This window comes from Bison bison, unplaced genomic scaffold (genome assembly GCF_000754665.1).
Source record: "Bison bison bison isolate TAMUID 2011002044 unplaced genomic scaffold, Bison_UMD1.0 scf7180017864347, whole genome shotgun sequence".
Taxonomy (NCBI): Eukaryota; Metazoa; Chordata; class Mammalia; order Artiodactyla; family Bovidae; genus Bison; species Bison bison.
The window spans coordinates 1,010,196-1,030,808 of NW_011494919.1; the positions used below are offsets into that span (position 1 = coordinate 1,010,196).

The following is a 20,613-nucleotide window of genomic DNA, read 5'->3' on the forward strand; positions in this document are numbered from 1 at the left end:
TCAAGGCAAATTGGAAGTGGCCAAACAAGAGATGGCAAGAGTGAACATAGACATTCTAGGAATCAGCGAACTCAAATGGACTGGAATGGGTGAATTTAACTCAGATGACCATTATATCTACTACTGCGGGCAGGAATCCCTCAGAAGAAATGGAGTAGCCATCACGGTCAACAAATGAGTTCAAAATGCAGTACTTGGATGCAATCTCAATAAACGACAGAATGATCTCTGTTCGTTTTCAAGGCAAACCATTCAATATCACAGTAATCCAAGTCTATGCCCCAACCAGTAACGCTGAAGAAGCTGAAGTTGAACAGTTCTATGAAGACCTACAAGACCTTTTAGAACACCCAAAAAAGATGTCCTATTCATTATAGGGGACTGGAATGCAAAAGTAGGAAGTCAGGAAACACCTGGAGTGACAGGCAAATTTGGCCTTGGAATACGGAATGAAGCAGGGCAAAGACTAATAGAGTTTTGCTAGGAAAATGCACTGGTCATAACAAACACCCTCTTCCAACAACACAAGAGAAGACTCTATACATGGACATCACCAGATGGTCAACACCAAAATCAGATTGATTATATTATTTGCACCCAAAGATGGAGAAGCTCTATACAGTCAGCAAAAACAAGACCAGGAGCTGACTGTGGCTCAGACCATGAACTCCTTATTGCCAAATTCAGACTGAAATTGAAGAAAGTGGGGAAAACCACTAGACCATTCAGGTATGACCTAAATCAAATCCCTTATGATTATACAGTGGAAGTAAGAAATAGATTTAAGGGCCTAGATCTGATAGATAGAGTGCCTGATGAACTATGGAATGAGGTTCTTGACATTGTCCAGGAGACAGGGATCAAGACCATCCCCATGGAAAAGAAATGCAAGAAAGCAAAATGGCTGTCTGGGGAGGCCTTACATAGCTGTGAAAAGAAGAGAAGTCTTGTTTTACTCATCTTTAAAAGCTGAACTGAGGTCAGTTTTAAAATAAGCCTTCTTAGAATGAACACCTTAATTGTACATAGAACAAAATGTTAAGTTCCATGAAAGTACCATGCATTCTCAGAAAAACCTCAGTCTGATTGGCCAAGATAGAATAGTCCTAAAAAATTTAAATAGCATTCCACCCTGGGGCAATCATAAAATTAAGTTTTCAGCTATAAGTGACCTACAGAATAGTAACTTCTTAACCAGTATGTCCTCTAAGACCGACAGTTGTTTAGTAGCTAAGTCATGTCAGACTTTTTTGTGATCCCATAGGCTTTAGCCCACCAAGCTCTTCTGTCCATGGGATTTTCCAGGCAAAAATACTGAAATGGGTAGCCATTTTCTCCTCCAGGGGATCTTCCTGACTCAGGGATCAAACCCAAGACTCCTGCATTGCCAGGTGGATTGTTTACCTTAAGACAGACTATCAAGGCTTAAATTTTGCTTTGCCAAATACTGCCAACCAGTTACCAGTAATAATTGTTAACAAAGTTGAATTCTTGCTGTTTCTTCATTGATAAATTGATGCTAACACCAGAATCAATGCCCTGTGGTTCTCTTAAGAATGAATTAAGATATGAATTGTGTACAATGCTACCTAATATGAGTGCCACTTGGGTTGTTAGCTATCATTCCTATTAGGATAACGAGCAGGGCAGGTAGGCTACACTACCAAGCAGGGTAGTGTATTATGGTTACAGTATGGCTTTTATGCTGAGATAATACTGGTACCATTTTCCAGGACTAACATTTGTCATGGGATCTCAGTTTGACTTTTACGAACCTCAGTTGCTACACCTATAAATTGTGCATAAATAAAAGGCACTGCAGAACCTCACCAGTGTTCAAAATTGGCTTCTCCAAGAGGATGAAGGACATAGAAAGATAGGATCTGAAAAAATGGGTGAATCCAGTGAGTCCATTGTGTAGTTAGACTCCTCAGTCCAATCCTTCAAGCCATTAGCCTTGTGACCACTCTTCTATTGAGTAGGAAGCTAAATATTTTCCAGACAAGATTGAAGAAGGAAGGCTCCTTGCCAACCAGAGGCAATGGGAGCGATTCTCTCCAGCAAAATTCTGACAAGTCCCTAAAATCCTAACAAAAAATTAGAAGGAGCCTCAAAGGAGTGTCAGAGATTTGACAATCAAGAATCCTGCCTAGCTAGACAGGACACTAAATATTTGACTACACTTTGCCCTATCTATAAATATGAAGATATATGTTAGACATGGAAGTTATAGAAATTGTTAGTTGTTTGACTTAGAAGTTAAATTAATGTTTATGAATTGTTTATTATTCTGTTTAGAAATCTCAGTTAAAATGGTCAGGACAGAACTGGGAGCTCTCATGTTCTATGAGATCCCTAGTCCAACATGAAGAAAAGACTTCCTCTTCTTTCCTGGCAAGAGCTCAGTCAATGAGAGACTGTCATGACTCAGCCAGTGAGAAGCCACTAAACTTTGAACTCTCAGGCCCTCCAATAGACTATTTCCTATAGCCCCTCCCAGCTTCCTTTCAAAGAGCTTTCTTCTCCTGTTGCTGGGGGCTTGCCTGTGGTTTGCCAGGGTTGCAGACCCTGAATTGCAGTTTTTTGCTGATCCTGAATGAACCCATTTTTGCTGGGGAAATAGCAGTCTATTTAAGTCAACAAAGAGAATCACTGACACTTAAGAGAAAAATCCATACAAAGTAAAGTTTTTAAAAAAGGATTAATGAGAAACAATGAAAAAGCAAGGAATGAAATATACCAGCCTCAAATTAATAACTTAGGTGTGAAAGCTCAAAGGTATTCATGGTGTGGAAAAATATTTGACATCTTATGTAAAAAAATCAGTATCCAAACTCGCCTTTTTCATGGTTTGATTACATACCCTTCTCCAGTAGTCCCTTGACACTTCCTAAAAAGTATCTCCCTTGCCTGTCTAATGTTTTATTAAATCATGTAGTCTTCATTACAAACTTTCAAGTAGAACTTACTCCCAACTTACAGATGAGGAAATGGAGTCACAGAGAAGCTGGATAACTGCTAAGGTCACAGAGTTGCTCAGTATTCAAAAGACAGTATTTTAATACAAGTGGGCTGCTTTCTGATTCTGTAAACACTTTGCTCTGCTGCTTCCTCTATAAAAATAGCCCCCTTAGGTAGATATTTTCCCCAACACACACCCTCAACTCTTAGAATTCTAGTACTGAGAGGGATGACTACAGAGACGGTGGGGTGCTCAGTACGCATTTGTTGAATGAGGAGAAAACGAAACAGCCAGTATTTACACAAAACACTATTACATACAACACTAAAATGAATATTTATAGTCAAATATATTATTTTTTACCAAAAATGTTCAATTAGAGGGAGTACTATGGAGAGGCCATATGTACATGAAAAGGTAAGAGACCTTTATAGTAGAAAGGCAACAGAAAAATGCATAAAATTAGAATCCAGAAATAGTGGTATCATTGAACTGAAAGACATTGTTCAAAACCACAGAGGTGAACGCTGCAACAAATAAAAACTCTCAAGGGTGAGAAACGCTATTTTTGAAGTGTCCAGGACCATGGCTGGCATAGGAGCAGCAGTGCTGCCAACGATGGAGCCGTCTCTCCACTGAGGATGGTTTCTTTGGCATGCCAAAACCCATCCCCAGGACAGAAAACAAGAGGAGAGCAGAGAGAAATAAACAGAACGTTTCTCTCAGGAACACTGGGATGATGAAAATAAAGTCATGGAAGGTAAAAGAGCATACGTTTTCTATGAACATAGCTCCTTTACAGCAAGCCTGAGGATGGTATAGTTCCACCGTGGACTTAGGTGTGCAAAGTCAAATTTCTGTTTCCAGGTTCTGTCCCCAAATCTTTTACAAACAAAATCAACAAATGGCTTTAGTGTTCCTGAGAGGCTTTTTGCTGAACGATTGCCTTTCTAATTAAGTCCTCCAACTCTTTAACATGCTAATTTTATCCATTAACTTGTAGATGAAGTGGTTTCAGCTGTTATCTGTGAATCATGAACAGGGCTTGAGCTACATAATTTCAGGAAATCTGGATTTGAAATTTTTGCTAGTTTTTAGTAGAGAAACTTGAGTTCTCTAACACGGCACTTTTTTTTTTCCTGGTGTAGTTAACCAGAATTTTATGGGCTAGCCTAAGGGAAAAATGATGATAAAAGGAGATTAGCAATGAAGCCAGGGTGGGGACTCGGTGATGAAGTGACTGAATGATGGGAGGAATGTTCTCTGGAGCACATTTGTGGATCCCCATCCTTAAAGAGCTCATCACAGAATGAAAGGGAACTAAAAAATTGCCAAGTCACTGAGACCTCTGGAAATGTTACCTAAACTAACATCATTTGACCATATCCAGCATAAGAGAGAAATTAGCAAATGTCATGCCAATCGCCAGAAGCATCCTAGTCCCACTTAATTCACTTAAAGATAAATTAAGTCCTAACTCCAAAACTTGAGCTTCTTAACCTCTGGACACCTCCGTTTCTGAAAAATGGGGGGAACAATATTGCCAGTATCATGGAACTGCTAAAGGATAAGACATCATGCTTTATATGTTAGTTATATTAAAATATATATAACCTATTTGAAGAGTGGCAGAAGGATATCTGATCTCTTTGATGTGCTGAATGCAGAATACTAGGCAAGCTAGTCCATAACCTGCTCTGAAGGAACTAGTAAAAGCTTATGTTCATTAATGTACAACGGCAAGTATCCTTTCCTTTCAATCCAAATGGCATCACATAGTATAGGGAATCTGAAGTTACTAAGACCTCACTTTTCATGCCTGAAAAGGTGAACGATTAAGGAGAATCTGTGTCAAACCCCACTGGACAGTTGAATAGGCAAGAAAGACTATCAAGACTATTGCAACAAAGGGGAGACTGAACTTAATTACACTGGCACAATCAGAGTTTAAAACATTTGAGGTGAGTGGGCTAAAGAAAAGAACTGGAAGATGAATGCTGTAGGGAGGAGGAGTTAAATCAACTGATTAGGCCATCAGTGTTTGTTACCTGGCATTTGCCTTAAATTAGGCTCTTTCTCCCCCATGGAGACTGGGAGGCAAGAACCCTCTGTCTCTTGATGAAAACTTTTCAAAGAAATCTCTCCCATAGTAAAACTATGGAGATGTGGGAAAACTTTTACATCTCAGAGGGGCCGAGAGAATTTACAATTTCAAGTTTTCCAAAGTACACTCTGTAAGAAGGAGCCCAGGGACCCCTGGTAAGGAAGAAACCTGTGTGAAGTTGAGTCAAGCTGAGGAGACTATTAAGGTGATCTTGATTACCTGAAGCACTAAACCATGGCTATGGTTAGGAAAAGGCTTTTGTGTTGTGGCCAAGACCTCAGTCTCGGGCTTGCATCTCTGCCCCTCCACTTACCAGCTGTGTGATTGAGGGCAAGTCAGGTAACCTGAGTTTCCGTCTCCTTGTCCGTTTTTTAAAAAATAAAGTTGTACCAGTAGTACTCAGGCCCTGGCAAGCAGTAGTTGCTCTGTAAATATTAGGCTAAGTATGTTATCACTCATTTGTCATCCTTTCAGCATCCTTGTATGGTAACTTGTGTTGTACTTTAGTACGTTTTTTTATGCTAGACACTGAGAAGCACGTTTCCACCCTTTAGGATAGAAGAAACTGTGGGGAACTAGGCTGAAGGGCACTGGTGTGCGCGAACTGCTCCTTTCTCAGTAACAAAGTTCCCCTACGAAATTTCCTGAGGCTCCACCTCCTCAGGACTTAGGTTTAGAAGGCTTGAGATTAGTAGTGAACTGTTTCAACGCTATTCCTCCCTCGAGGCTCCAAGCTCTGGGCCCTCTTACCTTGTGCTGTCTTGTAGGTCTTCACACCGAAGCCAGGGTGGAGGAAGGCTAACTGAAGTCTCCTCAAAACGAATCCTCTGCCGACCTCTCGAACCAGTGACCAGTTCGTGGCAGGCGGCGGCGGGGACGCGCAGCCTAACAAGCGCAAGGTCCCATGGGTAATGCCGCCACCGGCCCCTCACACGACACGACATTTAAACAAAGCTGGTATGCCATAACCCACAATATACACTAGAGCCCGGAACAACAATAAAACAGCAAACAGCTGAGACCACCGTGAGGGGAGGAGTCGGAACAGGTCAAAGGATCCATCACCACAGATGAGACGCTTGCCACACAAAACAACTGTAACCATTTTGTTTGATGAGCGAGCAGGAGCAGGCCTCCCGCGATTCTTCCCAATCCGCTCCCCACCCCTATCAAAGACACAGAACATCCCCTAACTCTTCCCACCCCACTCCTCTCCACAAAGCCACAGAGCTCCCCCAACTCTTTCCACCCCACTCTTCCTACCCGCTTCCCTTCACCACAGACAGCAACTTCACCAGTTCATCATCCCTTCTAGAATTTCAAATTGAAAAGGAACCCAAATCCATAAGAGAAGCCACATGAATTATTTTCCTTCCCCCTCCCATTCCTTTGCCAAATAGCAAATGCTGAGGTATTAAAATCGCCTTAATTATTCCATTGAATTGTTCCATTAATTACATTCTCTCAAATTAAAAAAAAAGCATTGTAAGACTTAATGGAAATAAACTTGTTGAAGCTGAAAAAAGAGACGGAAAGAAAATATTCCAAACCTTGATAAAAACAGATTTGTTAGATAATTTAACTTTGTAGACTCCCTGTTTATCACATGGATGTAATCATTTCTTCACTCAGTTAAGCAAATCCCCTTCTTTGGGTTTAAAAAACAGCACAGTAAAACGATATGAATTTAGAACTCTCTAGTTTTAAAGGTTAGAAACTTACAACGAGTCTTACTGTTTTTTACAGGGAGGTCAGTGTAGACAGGACATCCTTCCCGCTCGAGGCTCTGGAAGAGAATCCATTCCCTTCACTATCTTTTTCCACCCTCAAAACCAGCACGAGCCGATCAAGCCTTGACCACTGCGATGCCTCCCTCTTACCCCTCTCCCTCTGCCTTCCTCTATATAAAGACTCCCGTGATTACATTGGTCTCACCTGGAAAATCCAGGCTATGAGCCCCACCTAAAGGTCAGCTAATTAGCAACATTAACTTTACCTGCCACCTTAAATCTCCTTCTACTTGTATCCTGACATATTCACAGAACAAGGGAGGAAGACATTTCAGGATCTCCTTTATTCTGCCTACCTAAGGGTGGATAGGCGGAGAAGGCAATGGCACCCCACTCCAGTACTTTTGCCTGGAAAATCCCATGGATAGAGGAGCCTGGTTGGCTGCAGTCCATGGGGTCGCTAAGAGTCGGACACGACTGAGCGACTTCACTTTCACTTTTCACTTTCATGCATTGGAGAAGGAAATGGCAACCCACTCCAGTGTTCTTGCCTGGAGAATCCCAGGGACGGGGAAGCCTGGTGGCTGCCGTCTATGGGGTCACACAGAGTCGGACACGACTGAAGTGACTTAGCATATAGCATAAGGGTGGATAGGAAAGAAATGCAACAGAGGAATAAAAGACTTACAGGCTTACCCTCCAATAACAACACAGATTGAAGCAGCTGAAAAGAGTTAATAGCCAATCACCAACCTAAATCTAGGTGAGTTTTAGAGGCCAAGAATCTAACAGTTCAGAAGAGTGAAACTGGCTTTTTAAGAAAATAAGACTCTTAAATGGCCACTTTAGTGAAGATCATATAAATACAAGTAAATTGTATTTAAAAATAAAAGCTCTATTGGTTTTCTTTAAAGTGAAATGTTAGTCACTCAGTTGTGTCTGACTCTTTGCAACCCCATGGACCATGGCCCTCAAGGCTCCTCTATCCATGGAATTCTCCAGGCAAGAATACTGGACTGGGTTGCCATTTCCTTCTCCAGGGGATCTTCCCAACCCAGGGATCGAACCCGGGTCTCTTGCATTGCAGGCAGATTCTTTACTGTCTGAACCACCAGGGTAGTCTTTGCTGCTGCTGCTGCTGCTGAGTCTCCTCAGTCGTGTCCGACTCTATGGGACCCCATAGATGGCAGCCCACCAGGCTCCTCAAGGCTCCTCTATCCATGGAATTCTCCAGGCAAGAATACTGGAGTGGGTTGCCATTTCCTTCTCCAAGGGAAGTCTTTAGCCGTATGCAAAAATATGGATGAGTCTCATGTACTTTGTAAACTTCTAAGTAATCTATAACAAACCACCCAAACTGATTAAATCAGATATACTGAATAAGCCCTGAAAACAGGAAACAAGACAGGTTAGAAAGAATTAACACTAGAGCAGCCCTTGATTTTCACGTGATACAAAGCAGCCAGCAGACTCAAGACTGACCCTAACCACTGCAAACAATAAAAAAAACTTTGAGATTATAATAAGATATATCAATAAAATGTTCTATATAATGAAAGTAAAATTTTTAATGTCTGTCATTGAAAACTCTGTCTACAGGAGAATGGCACAGCATTTTTCTTTATAAAGCACTGGAGTCTTCCAGCTTTACCTTTAGATCTGTCTAATGGAAGCAGGAGATTAGAAAAAGACTATCAAGTGGAATTCAACTGACCTGAACTATTTGAGAGTTGGACTTTTTTTATTCTGAAGACCATAAAGGGGTTCTTTATTATCATTATTGGGAGAACTCACACAACATTTTTGTTATGATTTTGGAATGCCACAGATTATTAACTTTTTGATGGAAGGAGTTGTAACATCTCTGCTTTCTAAATGTTGGTTTACATAATGATTCTGCCATATGATAGAGTCATTGCTGGGGCAAAGGCAGAGGTTTTATGTTCCTCAAAAGGATTCACAGAACAATGGTGGTTTTCAAGCAAGCCTGGACCTCATTTTTTGACAGATTCTCAGATGTAAACATTCCATGGGCTTCCCTTGTGGCTCAGCTGGTAAAGAATCCACTTGGAATGCAGGAGACCTGGGTTCAATCCCTGGGTTGGGAAGATCCCCTGGAGAAGAGAAAGGCTACCCAATCCAATATTTTGGCCAGGAGAATTTCATGGACTGTATAGTCCATGGGGTCACAAACAGTTAGACATGACTGAGTGACTTTCACCTTTGCAAGTGTTCCATAGACAGCAAACATAAAAATTTTCTGTTTCAGGGCATTCTTGTCTTCCCCTATAGCCATGCTGTACTTTGTTTTGCTAAAAATTATTATATGAAATGAAATCTGTCTTCTCGAGTTTACTATTTAAAAAAAAAAAAAACTCTTATTTGTAAACTCCAGGAAGACAGAAATTTTGCCATATATATGTTTGCTACAAAGAAAAACACATTGAAAATGTAAACTTATATTTAGCAGGGACATCTAAGGGACACATCTATTCAAGGCAGTCATCAACATAACTATTCTGTCCTTTGTCTGAGAAGCCTGAGCTTTGAGTTCAGAGAGCGAGCTCTCCTCCTTTGGGCTGCTGCAGAGGATGGCATAATTGTGGTTTGTATCAATTGGATTCTTGTCAAGGCTTTTCCCCTCAGTGGTAACTGAGATAAAACTCTCTCGCTTCCATCCCATCCATCATTGATTCCCTGGATCCTCTGCTATGTGATCCTGGGGAGTGAGCCTTGGAGACATACTCTACAGGGATGAAGTAGACAATGTTTAACAACCAAGCCAGTGAAGGTATTACTCAATTAGAATGAACCCTGAAAAAAGCATCAGGTCCTGAGGTCCCCTGCAATGCCAGGCACAGTTTTTAGGTCCAGAACCAGAATAAGGTCCTAGAGGAGGCACTAGGGTCTCTGGTGTCCCCAGAAGACATTGTGTTGTTGTTCAGTGGCTCAGTCATGTCCAACTCTTTGCGACCCACATGGACTGCAGCACGCCAGGCTTCCCTGTCCTTTGCCATCTCCCAGACCTTGCTCAAACTCAGTCCATTGAGTCAGTGATGCCATCCAACCATCTCATCCTCTGCCGTCCCCTTCTCCTCCTGCCTTCAATCTTTCCCAGCATCATGGTCTTTTCCAATGAGTCAGCTCTTCATATCAGGTGGTCAAGGTATTGGAGCTTCAGTTTCAGCATCAGTCCTTCCAATGAATATTCAGGATTAATTTCCTTTAGGATTGATGGGTTTGATCTCCTTGCAGTCCAGGGGACTCTCAAGAGGACATTAGCAGAGCTTAAGGAAGCAGCTACATACTCATCTAGAGTGTTCCACAGTTTCAAAAACTATACAATAACCAAGCAAGCTTAACATAAACTCTAATATAAGTAAAATAAAATTCATTATTTCTTTAGGTCTAGCCCCTATCCCCTTCCCAGATGGTAGGTCCATGCAGTGGGTAGTTTCATTGTAATGTAACAAGAAGATGTAATATTTTCCCCTTTAAAGATATTATGCTTCTTTAAAGGACTGTTGTAAAGAATGGAAGGGTCCCAGTGAAATTCAATAAAAGTATGCATGGATTTTGCTATATTAGCTCATTATCCCTAGCAATAGAAGATTTATTTTGAAATGGTATAACATATCCATCTCTGCAGGGAATATAGCATAATGGGAGATGCTTACACTCTAGAGGCAGCTAGTCCTCATGGTCCCATCTGCTATCAGCTCTGCATCCGTGGGCACACTCTTTCACCACTGTTTGCATGGGTTTATGACACCATAGTAAGGTCACTGACACCTGCTGCACAGCTGTTCCCACTTCTGGACCCAGCTCCTCCCACATAATTGCACAGCATCTTCTTAGGAGGTATTTCCTGGCTGTACCCAGAAGAAAAATTGCTCCCCGTACATGCTATCATCTCTAGCACTTGCCACCTGCCAAACATGCTTAACTCTTTTGTCTTATTTTTTGACTGTTTCCCTCAACTAGAGTATAAATTCCACTAGGATCTTTTTCCTTTTAAAATCACTTTATTTTTTATATCTTCAGTGCTGAGAACTGTGGTTGGCACACAGTGTGTGTGTGTGTTAGACCCTCAGTCGTGTCAGACTCTTTGTGACCCCCTGGACTGTAGCCCACCAGGCTCCTCTGCCCATGGGATTCTCCAGGCAAGAATACTGGAGTGGGTTGCCATTCCCTTCTCCTGAATCTTCCTGATTCAGGAGGAATCTTCCTGAGCCAGGGATTGCATCCAAGTCTCCTGCATTGCAGACAGATTCTTTACTGTCTGAGATAACAGGAAAGTCCAGGTTGGCACATAGGAATTGATTCTATAGATCTATCTGTTGAATAAACAAATCATTTCATTCATATTGTACATATTCTGGCTCTTTGTATCATTTAGGATGTTTTGCAATTATAGAAAACTTGAATTAAACTGGTTGTAAGAAGGAGAAAATGTGCCATTCTTACCAGACTGGAAATCTTGCAATACCCATGTTGAAGTGCTGATTTTAAATGTTTTACTCAGTTTTCCCTTCACTCTTCTGCCAACAAACTGAGTTTACTCATGCTGTCAAAAGGGCTGCCAGCAGCAGTTGGGGTGGTTTAGTTTCCAATTTAAATTAAAAGGAGCTAGGGAAAATCTCTCACAGCCATGCCCTAAAAGTTGCTTCTTTGGATGTGCCTACCTCATCCAGGAGGTCATTCTTAACCCATTACTTTTCAAACTTGACTGTGTATCAGAATAACCTGGAGGGCTTATTAAAACACAGATTGCTTGGTCTCCCTCCTCAAGTTTCTGAACCAGCCGGTCTCAGTTGGAGCCTAAACATTTTCCTTTCTAACAAATCGCCAGGGGCTGCCAGTGCTGGTGGACCACACTTGGACAACCACTGTCTTAACCGGTATCAGTCTTCCGAAACAAATGCCACAGACTGTTGGGTTAAAGCCTGCGTCTTTGAACCCATTACTAGTAAAAGGGATGGGAGACCCAGTTTGGTATGAGTTTCAAGAGCCACCCTTTTTGCTGAGGGCAGATCAGCTTCCCATGACCCACAATTAAATCTTTTCAGCAATGAGAACTGAACCTCAAATTTCAATGGAAAATTGTCAGAATTTCCTAAAGTATTTTTTTAAATGCCAATTGAGACACCTAAATAGGGAAAGTGTCAGGAGCGACGAGGAGAAAATGGATGGATTCTGGATAGGAAAATGACAGCCAAATAACTCTTTTAATGTAACTGGCTTTTCAGAAACACGCACAATATCCGTTGTTATTTATTTTTTTTTCTCTCTTGAGATTACCCATGGCCCAGAATTAACTATCTGAATTCAGTGGGTTTCTTTTATTCCAATGCCCTCTACTTTGCATATGCCAAGAGTCAGGTGTCTTCCAATGCTCTTCCCTTATCATTTATCTTATTCATCTATATATTATACAGTTGAGGGCCTGCTTCTGCAAGCTTTAAAACTCTGGAATAACCAATAAAAAATTTTAAAGCTTGATATTTAAGGAGTGGTTATTTAAACCTCAGCTGATGGTGCATGTGGAGTCAATGACTTGGGGACTCTGTAAAATACAAAGGTCTGTAATATAAGATAGAATGCATTGAAATATAAAAGAAAGGCTTTTTTAATGTTGGAATCTATCTGATTTCTTTATTTCATGGGCCTCTTCTCAAAGCTATGCCATCTGGACACCTACCTCTAGATCATCTTCATTTCTGACTTGACCAAGCATGCTTGCTCATCAGGACCACCACTTTAAGCTTATTTTAATGTGATACAGGTCCTCTGCTGTTCCTATGGCTTTAACTCACTTTTGAGACTAAGAACTTACCTTATAGCCAGAACACTCTCTCTTATGTGTCATATATATATTGTTCTAATAGATTTAATTTTTATAAGTAGTATATTAACTCTCTACATCATGACCTATATATTTTAAAAGATTAGGGAACACTGTTATCAGTAATTATTATTACTATTATTAAAACCTGAGATGTTTGTTGATTTCTCAGAAAATAACAGATAGCTGTAGATAAAAGGAAGTCTAGTGAGAAATTCATTCAATCAGATTTTACTTACAGTAGGAAGAGTTAACACTTTTCAGCAATGTTAAGAAGGAACAAATGAGAATTGACCCCCGAATCTCAGAGGATTGTCAAAGTTTTCCTAAATCACTTTTTAAAATGCCTATTGAGGCACCTAAATATTTGGAGATACCCAGTAGAAAATCAGAATCCACTATGAAAAAAGAAAGTTTAACAATTACCATGATGCAAGACTGAAACTCAGAATCTCTATGGTACATAAAGAAAAAAAAAAACATATGTTCTTATTGTGGCAATGCTGACAACATGTTAACCATCTCACATATGTTGAATAAGAATGCATACATAATTTTGTTTACTGTTGTATAGCCTCTCAGTCCTGTCTGACTCTGCAGCCCCATGGACTGTAGCCCACCAGGCTCCTCTGTCCATGGGATATTCCAGACAAGAATACTGGAGTGGGTTGCCATTTCCCTCTCCAGGGGATCTTCCCGACCCAGGGATCAAAGCCAGGTCTCTTGCATTGGCAGGCACATTCTCTACCACTGAGCCACCAGGGAAGCCTTATGTGAGATGGCCAGGCATTCGTTTTTACAGTTAATGCAGAATTCTCACATGCATTTTATTCATACTTACTGCGTCAAATGGTTGTTGGGAGAATAAACTGCTACTAAACACTCACAGATTCAGGGTCAAGTTTATTACCAGCAGTCATTAGGGGGCCAGCCAATGTTAGTTCCAATTTCTTATATGCTTGCACAGTCAATAGGCAAAATCTTATTATAACTATTTTATACAGAAGACTGAACTTGGACATTTTTAAACGTTTCATCTAGTGTCACGAAGCAGAAGCAAAACTCAAAATTTACCTTAATTGCTTAAATGACTGTTCTTTCAACTGGATGCCATTTTCCTCCCACTTATAATTTATCCTGGAAATTCTTTCCAAGTCTAAAACTTTGGAATTTCAGGGTGAACATTTCCAACATTCTCTTTAGCAAAATAACAACTGAGGATATAAGATCTTACCGTGAGTAGATGTGTCTCAAGACTGTTCCAAACATTTGTTAAAATTCAAGGTGTTTAGAAATAATAGATAACTTAAGAACTTAACATAGTTCTTTATTTTTTGCCTCTAGATTAATTGGGACATGTGATATAATTTATATAGAATAGGTAAGAGGAATGGTTTCATAAGTAAAGATATATTGGTGGGTGTTTTTTTTTTTTAATATCTTAACCTTGATTTCAGGGTTGCACTGTGGGTATTAACATTGCTCTATGTGTAATTATATGATTTTCGTTAATTTTTGTCAATTTTCCACTGTGGTCAGAGAATATACTCTGAGTTATTTTTTACATGTATGTACATTAAAGTCATTCAGTCATGTCCGACTCTGTGCAACCCCATGGACTATAGCCTGCCAGGCTCCTCTGTCCATGGGATTTCCCAGGCAAGAATACTGGAGTGGGTTGCCATTTCCCTCTCCAGGGGATCTTCCCAACCCAGGGCTCAAATCCATGTCTCTTGCATTGGCAGGCACATTCTCTACCACTGAGCCACCAGGGAAGCTGCAGTATTTTTCATGGCCAGGTATATTATGAATTTGATATGTATCTCACGTGCACTTGAAAAGAATATGTTCTCTGTTGTTGTTTGGCTCATTGTTCTACTATTGAACACCATGTTCTTTATGTCATTTACAGCAGATCTATAAATTACCTTGTTGATGTCTTTGGTATCCTTTCCATCTTTTATCTGCTTTTTCTTTCACTTACTAAATGTTATGTGTACATCTTCCACTAGGACCATGAATTTCTGTATTATTTCAGTTGTGTCCATTTTTTGCCAATGCAGAAATGTTAAATGTTTGTGGTAGACTGACCCTTTAGCTTTATAAAATATCCCTTTTTACTTTTTAATGCCCTAAAGTCTACTGATCTTAATAGGGCAATTTTCTTTAGTTTTTGCTTATTGTATGTTTTGCTGTCCTTTTCATTTTTAACTCTATAATATCTATATATTTAGGGAGCTTCTGGAGAACTATTTGGTTTATGGAGGCAATTAGACAAATGGACTGCATCCTGTTTAGAAGCCCACCACTTTGAAGAAGGTAAAAATAGACCAACTCAGTTGGGCTGAATTGTATGTTGTTTGTCCCTAGACTTGGCTTGTTGCTCACTTATGGGCAGTAGCCAATGGCTTGCCCACCTGGTCAGGCAGAAGGGCATGGAAAACTAGCTTTGTAAATGGATACCCATATGGGCCACAGCCCTAAAGAAATCACTCTGGGAACTTAAGGGGGCATGTTAAAGTAGGATATGTCAATACCCATCAGAAGTGCCTCCTTCTAGAATCAGAAGGCGAATGAAACTAGTAACAGGCCTCCTTCTGGTGCATTCACTTGAGGTGGCCACCAGGGTCTATAAGTGAGTGGACATTAGGGGGCTGCAGCAGTGCAGAGATGAGCTTAACCTGGATATTTCCCTGTTGCACCTTCTGAGGCATAAAATACCAGTGAAAACTGTTGTGTCTGCCAATAAGAGAGACAGAGCCTGCAGATGGCAATGGGGCCAGTTTCACCAGGAGGACGCTCTGCACACATCTGGCAAGTGAGACTGATACCATTGCCTCTGGAGGATATAAATGGGTCCTAAGAAGAATGGACACTTATTCTTTTTTTTTTTTTTAAGGTATTTTTTTTAATTTTATTTTATTTTTAAACTTTACATAATTGTATTAGTTTTGCCAAATATCAAAATGAATCCGCCACAGGGACACTTATTCTTAATGGGGCTTTGCACACCCAGTGGTACACACAAGCATTCTGAGTACTATAAAAGTACCAGAACAGAAGATAAGTCACTAATTTGAATTGCGAAGGCACAATTCCTCAGTCAAAGGAATACATTTAGAGCACATAATGTTTAACAGTGAGCAGAGAGATGCCTGGGCTTCCCTGGTGACTCAGACGGTAAAGAATCTGCCCACAATGCAGGTTCTATCCCTGAGTTGGAAAGATCCCTTGGAGAAGGAAATGGCAACCCACTCCAGTATTTCTTGCCTGGAGAATTCTACAGACAGAGGAGCCTATTGGGCTATAGTCCATGGGGTCACAAAGAGTCAGACATGATTTAGCAAGTAACACCAGAGAGATGACAAGCCTCAGAGTAATGGTTTCACTGGGAATTGGGACTCAATAAATTTACAATAGTAATAACCAGTACAAAAACAAAGCCCATATATAGAGTACCACATTTCTTTGAGACTGTCCAATACCTATCATTTGATTGAACTAAACATTACTCAGATAAAAGATTCTGTTACTGAGATAAACATTATACATGGAACAGACAAACAGAAAACACAGTCCTAGTGGTTGAATCTTCAGTCAGTGAGTAAATTAGTATTAATTTTTTCTATCTTTGGATGGCTCCAGCCAGTCTTTCTGGGCTTCCCTTGTAGCTCAGCTGGTAAAGAATCTGCCTGCAATGTGGGAGACTGAGTGTGATCCCTGGGTTGGGAAGATCCCCTAGAGAAGAGAAAGGCTACCCACTCCAGTGTTCTGGCCTGGAGAATTCCATGGACTGTATAGTCCGTGGGGTCACGAAGAGTCAGACACGACTAAGCGACTGTCATTGTCACTTTCAACCAGTCTTCCCAGGATTCGATAAAGAGATTTCAGAACTGAAGGATCAAAAGACTAGATAACAAAATAAATGTAAAATCAATTGCTGCAGCTTATTTTTTGTTTTAAAGTAAATGGAAAGTAAGACAGATATAAACAAGTCATTCAAGTAAAAAGTGAAGGATCTGGGTTCTAAACCTAGTCTGTCAACAACTAGTTCTATGGGATCTAGCACTTTACCCCCTTTATAATTTAGTTTCTTCATTTTATTAAAATTTTAAAAATGGACTATATCATTTTTGTATTCTAATATTTTGTGAGCTTTTTTTCTGTAAATTAAAAAGTGAAAGGCACAAAGTCTCTTTTAAAAAGTTGGCATAAGAGAATAATTTTTTTAAAAATATCCATCAGAAAATGCTATCATGAGAGACAATGGAATCCCTTTGTCTGTCTATTTTCTCAAATACCTTTAACAAAAAGAATTTGACTGAGATGATTTTATTTCTGAGGGCTTCCACGGGGACTCAGAGGTAAAGAATCTGCCTGCAATGCAGGAGATTCAGGATATTAGGGTTCAATCCCTGGATCAGGAAGATTCCCTGGAGAAGGACATGCAACCCATTCCAGTATTCTTGCCTGGAAAATTCCATGGACAGAGGAGCCTGGTAGGCTACAGTTCATGTGTGTGCGGTAAATCACTCAGTCATGTCCGACCCTTGCAACACTATGGACTGTAGCCCACCAGGATCCTTTGCCCATGGAGATTCTTCAGGCAAGAGTACTGGAGTGCGTTGCCATGCCTTCCTCCAGTGAATCTTCCAGACCCAGCGATCGATACCCTGCAGGAGGAAAGAGTCACACATGACCAAGTAACAGATCATGCACTCTTGATGAAGGAAAACACTGTAACAAGTCAATTTCAGATTCCCAGGCTCTAGGAAGCCAACAGAATAAAATGTTATTTACATGAGTTTTACAAATGCTGCACTAAATTTTCAATGTATGAGCAGCAGTACTGCCTGTGGCATCTGAGAAAGAAAGGAGATTACCACCTTCTTAGAAAACCGTAGGTTCTTAATGACCACATTCCCAAATGTGCTAGTGTGCAATCATTTTTCTGTTCTTGTTAGAACATTTGGTGTAAAACCACTGCAGCAAAATGATAATGCTTCACATAGTTTTGAATTATAATTGTGCTCTGTAGTAGTTGACTATCTGATACCCACTTACTTGATTAGTTGTCCATTAGCATTTTCTACTACTTACTGCCTCACTAATCCGTCTGAAGCTATAACACTTATCAAACTGCCAAACACTATGAAAGTGAAAGAAATATGGCATGTTATGAATGCTACATAACATTTACATAACAAGATACATTTCAAGTGGGAACATTAGGTATGTGATTTAGATGAATTATTACTGCACTGAAAATAAAAATACCACCCTGGCATGTGGAGATTACACATCTACCAAGCTAGAGTCATAGTATTTCCAAACCATCATTCTTAAGATGAAAAAAAAAAAAAGAATTTCTTTTTATATTTTTCATTCCATCTTGAATCATGTTTGAAACTGATGGTTGCTATAATCTAGTTCAAAATCCTTATAGTTTATGTGAGGTCCTAAGTGTTTACTTAACACCTCTTAGAGAATAAAATTAGTTGGTAATAGAATGAAAATTAGAGTATAGGTTATCTGATTACTGGGCTTCCCCGGTGGCTTAGTGATAAACACTCTACTTGCAGTGCAGGAGACACAGGTTTGAGTCCTGTGTCAGGAAGATCCCTTAGAGGAGGGCATGGCAACCCATTCTTGCCTGGAGAATCCCATGGACAGAAGAGCCGGATGGGCTACAGTTCAAAGAGGCACAAAGAGTAGGACATAACTGAAGCAACTGAGCACACAGTCTGATTACTAGTATGAAAATCCTGCTACTCTGTAATGTTACCAAAATGACTTCCATGAAGTAAAATCAATTTCTTTTATGATAATATTTAATTGACATCAAATACACTATAAATTGTAAGATGCACTATTATTTTATGTACTATAAAGGAAAAATCCCTTTCCTTTATACATAACATAAAATATACATAAACTCTGACATGATATCATAATTGTGATTCTACATAATTTTGTCATTCAACCCTCATGATCTTAAATTCCTTTCATCTATTCCAAGGCACCCAACGATCTCTCCTAACATCAGTTGTATTGTACTTTAACTCAGTAATAAAGAAGAGCATAGCTTCATCTATTTGGGAGAATCCTCCTTTCTTAGGTTCCTTAAAGTTCTTGGTTATTACTCTAAAACAAAAACATGAAATTGGATTATTTCTTTTAATTCTGAATGCTTACAAAAACACCAAATGCATGTATCACCGTACTCTTTCAGTGACTCTCTACAAACAGAATTTTTTTTTAATACTGGATCATGTTATTCTTTTGAAGATATCACGTGTGACAGTTGAACTCGACACATGTAGTGTCGGTCATGTACATCATTCAACAGAAGTGACAATGTGCCACAGTGGCCACTTGGCCAGTAGCAACTTAAGACTCTATCAATTGTTAGATTTAATCAGGTGTCAGAAATGTGACTTAGAACTGACAAAATACCACTCTCATCTGATTCATAATTTTATGTTGTTAAATTTTACATTTTAGTCTATAACATTAATGTCTTCTCTTTGGAAGGAAAAGGCATAAATAATAGCATCTCAAATTTCCAAAAAGTAAAGATCATGAATAACTCAAATCTGTCAGTTCATTAGCATTAGATTTCATATTTGATGTTCAGTACACGCTTGATGACAATGAAGATGAAAGAATAGGAAATGAGAGGAGGAGATAACCTGGTGTGTATCTGTGTGCATGTATATATGTATGTTGCCAGCCTTGTACTCCTCTCATTTCCTCTGGGAAAATATATCCTGTGTCCTTCACTCTGAAAACACTTCTCTTGCTCCAAGCATGAATTCAGACTAGGAACCAGAATCTTTCTAACACAACTCCCAACTCCACAGCTATAGTTATTGATTTAATAATGCCACCTGCCCAAGATTAAATCAAATCCCTTACGATTGATTATACAGTGGGAGTGACAAATAGATGCGAGGGATTAGATCTGATATACAGAGGATGAGATGGTTGGATGGCATCACCAACTCAATGGACATGAGTTTGAGCAGGCTTTGGGAGATGGTGAAGGACAAGAAGGCCTGGCGAGCTGCAGTCCATGGAGTTGCAAAGAGTCAGATAGGACTGAGCTACTGAACAACAACAAGTTCCCCAAGGCTAGTCCACACAACATCACTTTCCTGGGACCACGTATGAATCGTGTAGTTCTGGGCATGTGACCCAATACAGACCAATTTCTCCCAGGACTTTTCAAAATGTAGCCGATTTATATTCGAATTTTGTTTTCCTTTTTGTTCAGAAAGCTATGAGGATACAAGCATTCTTAACATCAGAAATCATGATTTTAGCCTTGTAGGAACATAGACTGAGATAATTTGGCTGGCACACAACAAAAACATGAGAGGTAGAGAAAAAAATCCCAACTATATTAATTCTCTGGTTCCTCTTATTGAGTCTTTCACAGTTTATATGAGCCAAATAATCCCCCTTTTGCTGAAGTATGTTTGAATTGGATTTCTTGCATTTTACAACCAAATTTCTAGTTGTATTATTCAGAGAAATATGTGCTTAGCACATGTTTATGATTAAGGCTAATATCATTACCGTTCTTTTGTACGACAGCAAGTGTCACTTAATCACAGAAAGGAAAAGCACAGTATTTTAGGGTTCATAGAAGCTAATAAAACTTTCATTGAGGTTGTTTTTTTTTTTTTCTTGAGTTGTCTTCTGAACTCATGTTTTAAAAGGAAACATGTGAGTAAAATTTTATTTGGCGTTTGAGACAGTGAAATGTAAAAGAATAAAACCAGAATGGATTCAAAGTAACATAGTCATTCCTCCACAGACTAAAAAAAATGTAGCTATTCTTTCCTTTTTGGCTATGTTATTATATAATCAAAATAAAGTTTGGCCCAAATTATAATTACAGTGAATGTGTTTCATATTCTCAATGAGAATACATCGAACAAAGACTTGGGTAAAAGCAGGTGTTTTA

At 39.7% G+C, this 20,613-nt stretch overlaps 1 protein-coding gene across 1 annotated transcript in view; it reads right to left on the reverse strand.

The window, feature by feature from the left end:
- Nucleotides 1-20,613, reverse strand: part of GPC5 (glypican 5) — a 908,679-nt gene that overhangs the window by 31,195 nt on the left and 856,871 nt on the right. Inside the window, 2 exon segments of the mRNA XM_010854706.1 lie at nt 5,817-5,951; nt 6,789-6,852. Coding sequence (XP_010853008.1) covers nt 5,817-5,951; nt 6,789-6,852 — 199 coding nt within the window.